The 8792-nt window shown below is 42.7% G+C and overlaps 1 protein-coding gene across 1 annotated transcript in view; it reads right to left on the bottom strand.

Annotated features, from left to right (window-relative positions):
• Window positions 1–8792, bottom strand: part of Wdr11 (WD repeat domain 11) — a 45905-nt gene that overhangs the window by 3923 nt on the left and 33190 nt on the right. The window contains exons 18-28 of the mRNA XM_029535949.1: window positions 8677–8791; window positions 8160–8331; window positions 5350–5458; window positions 4308–4370; window positions 3199–3264; window positions 2421–2598; window positions 1939–2034; window positions 1322–1487; window positions 775–872; window positions 346–491; window positions 205–244 (exon numbers count right to left, since the gene is read on the bottom strand). Of these exons, the coding sequence (XP_029391809.1) occupies window positions 205–244; window positions 346–491; window positions 775–872; window positions 1322–1487; window positions 1939–2034; window positions 2421–2598; window positions 3199–3264; window positions 4308–4370; window positions 5350–5458; window positions 8160–8331; window positions 8677–8791 (1249 nt within the window). The remainder of the gene's footprint in view (window positions 1–204; window positions 245–345; window positions 492–774; window positions 873–1321; window positions 1488–1938; window positions 2035–2420; window positions 2599–3198; window positions 3265–4307; window positions 4371–5349; window positions 5459–8159; window positions 8332–8676; window position 8792) is intronic.

Raw genomic sequence — 8792 nt, 5'->3', positions numbered from 1 at the left:
TCTCTCTCTCACACACACACACACACACACACACACACACACACACACTATAACCTGTTATAGCCCCGGGGCTTCTGCTCAGTACTCTCAAGGCTCAATCTTCCCCAACTGCCTAAAGACTTCTATATTTTAAAGTATGCCATTTAGTTTTGGCAAACATATTAGTAGCAAATGTTCCAGGCCCTAGGACAAATAACTACTGACCAGAGATGCCCCTGCATGCTCTAGGTTCTGTCTCACACACCTGTTCACATCACACCAGGTACCACTACCACCATCAGAGCATGAGGCACTGTCAATGGCTCACCCGGCACACCCTGAGCAGCCAGGACTCACACGACTTACCTGTGAAGCGTCTCTGCCACACTGACAAAGCAACCCAGAGAGAGGAGGACCAGGAGGGCCTTGGACTTCTGGTTGACTTGTGGAGAACAAAGGTGGTCAACCCACCGCTTCAGAACATCTGCACATTCTTCAGAATTTAACCGAACCTGAGAAAGAGGTCCATGCTAGAACACCCTTTACAGAGAAACAAAGGAAGGGTGCTTCTGGAACTAGCAGCCAGGCTTTGCTCTGTCCACAGCCCCGAGGCTGCCATGGGACCTGGATGCAACAGACCCCAGGAGACAGGAGTCAGCTGCTTTCACCTGACCACACCAATGGAAGCCTGTCTTCCAATAAGCGTCATTAGCTAATACTCAGAGGAGGAACTGAAAGCTACCAAACATAGCAGCTTTGGATGAAGAGAGCAGGACACATACTGGAAACGCCTACCTTTGCAAGCCATGCTGCCCGATTCCACTCGCCATACGTCTGCAGGTAGCGACAGGCGTCCGCAGCCTTGTCTATCAGGCAGAGTAACTGAACACCCTCTGGAAGACAGAAGAACAATCATCTGACCCCGCAGAGCTCTCTTTAACAAATCATTAAAAAGGAAAGCCACATTTGACTTTAGATTTGTATATAGGGTGAGCACACTTAATTACCTCAAATGGGTATTCAACCTGGACCTAATGGAATGCTACTGAACTGAATTTTAAAACAGAGTATTAGACAGTGCTCTATAATGAATGTCACCCCTTAAGCAACCAGGGTAGTAAGTATGAATCCACCCTAGAGCATGATTCTGATGCTCCTAGAACTGCAGGACCTAGGTCTACTGTCACTGCAATCAGTGACACCTCGCTCTATGCTTTAAATAAGCTCCGCTAACATGACTGTGGTCATCCCATGAGCAGAGCTAGTTTCCTGTAGAGTATGTAAAGAGACATGTCTCTAACAGCCCAGCCCTGCACTGACAGCTGCAGTCAAAGTGCCTTACCTGCCAGCTTGCCATTGGCGATCATATTGGTTGCTACCAGCTTAATTGTGCTCTGAGAAGGGCCTGAAGAGGTGACAGTGGTGACCAAGCAAGCTTTCAGCGAGTCGCAGTAGTAGTGCTGGTTATCTGCACTTGTTTCCAACAGCAGTTGCACAGCTCTGTCTGTCTAGTGAGAGAAACACCTCCTTTAGTTATGGAAACGTTCTTCCAACAGAGCCTTCTGAAAGCTGTAATGTGTGATGTCAGAGTCTACAGCCCACAGGCAACACTCACGTTTGGCACATGCTCCTGGATGTTTTATTAGCATACTTGGAACTGACCACAGTACTGCACTTCATCTCTAAGGCAAGCATAAAAGCCAGCCTGGTACAACTGCTGGAGACTGCCCACTTCAGCTGTGCATCACCAGATGCAGCAGAGAAAACCAAACAGAAGCTACGGCTGCAGTAAGCTAGCTGCGGGTGTGTACTTCACAAGCTCTGACACCGTTAAAGAAAGCCTAAGTGTGTGCAAAGGACATGCTGTCAGGTGTGCCTATACACAGAGGGGTGTGTGTGTGTGTGTGTGTGTGTGTGTGTGTGTGTAACAATGCTCTGAAGCACAGAAACCTGACATACCTGGCCCAGCAGCAGGAGCTGGTCTGTGCATTTTCTCGTGTGATCATAAGTTGACCGTTTTACTTCCTGTAGATTAACTCTTTCTAGCTGAAATTTCTAAAATAGGAAAGAAGGAGGAGGCAGAAGAAGAAAGAAAGAAAAAGAAAAATGGAAGAAAGGAAGAAAATTTAGTTTAGATCAGACTTTTTAATTAGAAAAACTGAGATTTATTGAAAATTGGAGTAAGCTAATTAAAATGAGCTTTCAAAGTTAACATTTTAAGACAAAAAAATCAAGACTGTAATAAAAATTTTCATATGCATTAAAATTTGGTGTTTATAAGCTTGCAGAGAAGCAGGCCTTTCTCATACAGATATGACACAACACTTATTTCTAGGATGTAGCCTGTAAGTCGGCTCAAAAGTTTCCCAAGTTTAGGATACTCAGGAAAACTTCAAAACAAAGTTAGTGTCTGTGAAAACTTTCTCCAGAAGCAACGGCACCTGGAAGTAGGTGTTCTCACAGAGCACATCGTAGCAGATGTCCAGTGGGTTGCTCAGCCTGTCCTTAGGAGCACCTTCCTTGGTTACCACTGTGTCCCCAGACTTGGCCTGGGACAAGCTGTGCAGGTAGTGGGCCGCCACTGTCCAGAAGTGCAGCTCCGACTCATCGCCGTACAGCCTAGAAGAGGGAAGCAAGGCCTCTGTGAATTTACTCTCCAGGCTGAGCAGGCTGCCCTGAGTGGCCTCAAGCATCAGCAACGGTGTCCACTTCAGAGTGCTCTAGGGAAATCACAAGGCAGTGAGCCCGCTAGCTTGGTTACTGGGTTCCCAACAGCTCAAGGCCTGATCACACATCCTTTACATCCAACAGCTCTATATGCCTGCTTTGTCAACAGCACTGTGTTTGGGTATCAGCTTCACAGTAAAAGCGTCTCGATAAAGTGTCAAAAACAACCTGCTACTTATTCTCTGGAACATGGAGGGAAATGTTTTCATGACTCTGCTGAGCACTAGGGAAGTGCAGCTTATAATTTGTAGCTCATATTGTAAAAGCTGCCTATAGGTGAAAGTTCTTGCAACACAGAAAGCCCAGATCTCATGTGAGATGTTGCTGGACTTCCGGGGCTGTATTAGTACTTATAGACTAGACTAAGTCAAATCTAACAGAGGAGCTTAGATTTTCAAAACACGTTTGGTTGTAACCTTTACAAATCCTCAATTAAATAAGTTAACCTGAAATTATTGCTTACATTCAGCATTCCACTTCAGAGAGCATTACCTGGAAACGAGCAGGCACCTTTGCAAGAGAGTGAATTCAGGATCAAGCAGAAGTTTCTTTATGTCACTGCAGACAGGAGTCCAGACAAAGGTAGAACAAACATTTCCAGCCAAACAAAAAGCAAAGAGAAGTAACAATACAAGTTCAGAATTTATAAGAGCAGTTACTTCATCCTGGCTCCCAACTTCACAAGTAGAAGGTGCCACCAGTCACCATGAGCACTGGGGCCAGGCCTCTGCTGTGCAGTCTTGCAGAGTTTACCTGACTACAAGAATAAGGATGTCACCATTGACAGCATTCTTTTTGTTTTGTTTTGTTTTTTTGTTTTTCAATACAGGGTTTCTCTGTCTAGCCCTGGCTGTCCTGGAACTCACTCTGTAGACCAGGCTGGCCTCGAACTCAGAAATCCACCTGCCTCTGCCTCCCAAGTGCTAGGATTAAAGGTGTGCACCACTACGCCCAGCTTGACAGCATTCTTAAAGTTGGCAGTTTCCCAATTAAATACAAATGCTAATTTTTGGAAACTGGAGAAGTGAACAGTTATTTTGAAATTGCCATTAACCAGGTACTATAACTTTTTCAAGATGATGATGATGATGATGATAATGATTATAATATGTGGCAGAGTCTAGATTGCAAAAACCATGCTCTAAGAACCAAGAACTTCATGTAGACCCCTATTTTTCTCCTCACTTTGCTATCTAATTCTCACTTTTTACTTTAAGTGCTCATGGCTCTAAGAAACATCAGTTTCTTAGCCAGAATTGTGCACTCACAGACCTGGCCCAGGCTGCTTCAGAGTCACCTGCCTATGTTCTCTAGCATAGCTCCATGAGACGTTCACAATGGAGCCTCTCTACACAGAGCTTCTGCTCCTGTCAGAACACAGCTGTTTGAGAGATGGAAACTGGATGGAGACCAATACTATCTCCGTGTGATTATTAAGATGGCCTTCTGGCAAACAAGGCTACAAAGAGGAACAAACCTGTGTCAAGGGATACACTGTGGGCCACTAACACTTAGAAAACTAAATTTTGGTTTTAAAAAGTCAAATTAATATGTGTCACTTTCCCATGTTCTTATCTTCTATGAAATACAGAGTTACTTACTTAGACAATGCATGTAACTGTTCTTGAAGGAGAGTCTTTATTTCTTCATTTTCTGGATAATCACTGTGCAGAAAAAAATTTGAATCATTCATTGTCTCTGTAATTACTGTCATAAATTTCTTTAGTGAAAAAAGTTGTATTAATAAAGAATTAACCTTTTTATAACCTGTGGTTAAAAATTTAGCTACAGATCAAAGCAGTAACAATGTGCCTGACACTCACTGACCATTTTCATGGCTGACTTTGCCTTACTGAATAAAACAAGGAAATGAGTAAAGGAAACCACAGGTTTCCAAAAGAGAAAACTCCACTGGTTCTAAGAACAACCAGGTTTGGATTGCTTTTAACGAAGAGCCTAAAATGAACAATGACCAGTGATTCATTCCCTCTGCCCTACAGAACAGACATGGTAGTTCTTAGGTAACAGATATTTATTGCCTTAACATCATCATCATCATCATCATCATCATCAACAACAACAACAACAACAACAACAACAAAACTCTCATTCCACATCAACCTGTACATCGCAACAACAACAACAACAACAACAACAACAACAACAAAACTCTCATTCCACATCAACCTGTACATCGCATATAATAAATGCAGTAAACTGCAGAATTAATTAATAATTGCTAATGTGTTTCTGTGATGACCTTTCTCAAGTGAGGTAGACTGATTCATAAACACACTTCTGACTCTGCCATATAAAGATATAGGCCTGCCCTCCAGACTGCAGCATCTCTTGTCTGTCTCACACTCACTCTTTTCCTCTATCATGATGCACCTGAGTGATGGTTACCCAGTCCTGAGAGCATCCTATGAACCTGCAGCTTCTCACTGACCCACTCTTCCACAAAGGCCCCAGTGGTGCAGACAGGGTAGAAAACAATATCCTTTCAGTATCTTTGCCTTTGCTTGGTTGAGTTTTAAGGCTTCATTCTTTTTAAGCTCTGCACTGTAATCCATAGCTCATTTTCATGAGTGTCCTTCAACCCCGAGTAAATTATGCAAAGAAAACAAAAATGAAGTAACTTACATGTGAGAAATGTCCAGAGAATATCGCCCATTCCAAGGCTGATGCAGTAGGAAGGCTTTCAAGGCAAGGGCGGCCCTCGGAACAAGGAGGTATGGGCACCACACAGGCTCTAGACAGCAAAGGAGTGCTTTTCAATATAATGAACTTTCATGCCTCAGCAACATCTCAGCTATCACTGTTTACATGGCAGTCAGCAGAGAGCAACGCCTAAGCCCAGTGTGACTGGGAGTCTATTCCAGAGCAGAGACTCTCTGCACTCAGTTTGATCAGTGTATATTCTCTTTTTTGAAGTTTAAGTATATGGACTGGTACAAAGTTCTGTACTACTGAATAAAAGACTCAATGTCATGACTCAATACATACAGATAAAGCTCATTTTTTAAAAAAGAATTAAAAACAATTACATTTACATGAAATACTCATACCACTACATCTGTTTTTCTGAGACTATTGAGATAACCCACCCATCAGGAGTTTGTTGCTGAAGGGATTGGGAGACCTCTGATGTCTGGCATTCCAAGGAGGCTTTTATAAAGTCTTCTGGACACAGGGATAACTTCCTACAAGCATGGTCCTCACCCTAGCCCCAATATGCAGCAGTTGCTTATTAGGACACTACAAAACAGGTAAGAGCCAGTTGTTTTCAACACATTCCAATGGAAAGAAGCAGGACCAAAGGCTCTACTAGCTGGCAGCTATGTTCAGCATCTCCCTCCACTGTGCTCCCCATCTTTGACCCACTGCCCAGGGGCCCACTGGCTTTCACTCCCTGGTCCTCTCCAGCTTCTATATGGAGCCTTTCCTTCCCGTCCCTTGAACAGATACAATTAGTTAAAATGGCCCAAATGTATGATTGACTGTGCCATCTAATATGAAAGATGCCTAATCATTACACGCATAGCTACTGAGCACCTGAAAGATGGCCAGTTCGATGAGGAGAATGAATAACTTAAAAAGTCCTGACACCTGACTTGGTCCTTGTGTCACTTTGGAGTAGATCTGGAGGGACTCAGATACATAGCTACTGCTCACATGAAACATTACAAAATCTAAACAGGGCTCAAATATTTTCTTCTGGAAAGCTGTCCTCTGAATTACAGCTACCCCAGTTTACTTTGGAATACCAACAAGATCTTAAGAACTTCTTTAAAAAGATAAAAATATCATTAGTAGTTATTAATAAAGATTATACTTGAAATGATAATTTATATAAGTTAATAGAAGCAATGTTGCTTTAGCAGACATGATTCTGTGTCAAAAAACTTAAACAGGAGCTAAATACTGTGTACAGACTTCTCAACTTGAGAGTCAGACAAGGTGAGAAATGTCTCTACTACTACTTTTCCACACTTGAGAGTTTTAACTGCTGATTCAATAAAAGCACCTAAATCCTATTCATATTAACAGGCTGTTAGTCACTCCACAAGTAGCTTGATAGTCACGTCCTTTGTAAAAGCCTAGAGCCTAGAAGCTGGAGACGTAATCATGTGAATGCTTAGCCCTCCCTCCCGGCAGGCTGGTGCCCATCAGGGACCCTTCCCCATCACTATTTTAAAGTCCCATTTTTCTGGTTGAGGCTATATCACTAGAGACTGAACAGAAGTATGTTTTTCTTCTTAATATTAGTACAAATTTTAAGTATGATGTAAACCCTGGTACCCAGCCACAGTATACATGATGGACTCCATTCTGTAATCAGCTTAGTTTAGAACACATTCACATGATGATAGAGCTTTTTAGATTCAAATTTTAAATCAAAAGAGAAAAATAAAAGCTTCAAATACTTAGACTGTATTTATCTACTTTTAAACCTAGAACTAGCAATTGTTTTTGCTTTTTTTTGTTCTTTAAACATCACCCTTGACATTCCCTCAAGTTCTTTGGTTATTCAGTTTAAAGTGTTTGTTTCTGTTGTTCTCCCTTGGTGAGGAGGTCCTGGCCCCTCAGAGCTGACAGGTTACTCAAGATCAAGTATGGGAATGGGAATGTGACATATGACAAACAGCATCCACTTCACCTGTGGCCATCATGGCTACAGAGAGGTGCCAGAGTGACAGTGCAATGTGCAGGTCAGGAAGAGACAAGCACAGCGCAGGAAGGGTTCAGCACCCACCAACACCAGCAGCAGGGCGCCGGCCACTCCAGTGTGGGCATAAAGGACAGCAGCTTACAAGGCCCCAGTCTCTCAAGTGCCAAAGAGCAATCGACTCTGCCAAGCACAGGTAAGGCAGAGTTGAATCATAAATGAATAAACGAGGCTCTCAAGACACTCTCTGCTTATCAGTCAGCCAGGAGTGCCACGGAGGGTTTGCCAAGAAGACACTTGGAGATGGAAGTCCCTGAAAGTCTGAGGTAGGATCAGAACCACTGCTGTTCTCTGAAAGAGCGTTCTAAAGAGAAACCTCACTCTGAAAACCGCTGGATGGCTATGCTTGCAATCTTCTTATTTCTTCTTTAGGAAAAAGGAGTCACGCATGGAAGGTTTATTTTCTTTTAAACTATGTTTTTGTTTTTGTTTTGTAAACAAACAAACAAACAAACAAACAAAAACTCCTCAAAACCACCACACAAAAAAGGAAGAAGTACAACAATCACCCAGTTTTAGCTTCGATTGATTACGTAAGTCAGGACTCAAATGTCATGATACACATGGATTTCCATGATACATAATGTAGGGCACATAAACTTATTATTGAAAAGTGATTCGATTTACATTTTTCTAAGAGTTCTCTGAAATAAAGCAGCAGCTGCTGTCTCCGTAAATGATCATATCCTGTGGCAACAAGCACCCTCTCAGGAGTGTGCCTTACCTATTAACTCCTGCTCATCCATTCTGAAACATGTAGACTTCATTGACATCTCCAGGACTCTGATGCACCCGTCATCAGATGCCAAGATCACCTTATCTGATGTACACCAGTCCACATCCAAAATCCGAAAGGTTACATTTCTTCCACTTCTTAAACTGCTCACCATCTGAACCTGTAAGAATGATTGACAGAAAATAAAGTTGTTTACCATTCCAGATTAAATGGTCAGATTGGGTGACAGTAAGTCTGCAAATGAATAGCCACTGGCAGCCCATCCCCACATGCAGACTGCGCTCCATAGGCCTCAATTACAGTGATGACACCAAAACGTCAATCAGTCATGTTGTCTTGCTTACAACAGAAAGACTCTAAGAGCAAAGTTTTCTAACCAATAATTTCTTATAAGAAGCTAGAATACTTATTGGAGATTCTATTTTCAGACAAAGTAGAAAACAGAGCCAGTTCCATGGCTGACCGCTTCCTTTGCTTCACTGGCAGGCTGCATAGCTGGGCCTACCTCTTTAGTATCCCACACTTCAGCACCATCATTATACATTGCTATTAGCTTCTGGTTTCCCTTGCCGGGGGCAAAGCGAATCTTCCTCACCCAACTTCTATGTGTGGGTATTCCTC

The sequence above is a fragment of the Mus pahari genome, chromosome 1 (genome assembly GCF_900095145.1).
Source record: "Mus pahari chromosome 1, PAHARI_EIJ_v1.1, whole genome shotgun sequence".
In the NCBI taxonomy this organism is placed as follows: Eukaryota; Metazoa; Chordata; class Mammalia; order Rodentia; family Muridae; genus Mus; species Mus pahari.
Note: the sequence above shows the minus strand (reverse complement) of the source record. Positions and strands in the feature narration are given on the sequence as shown.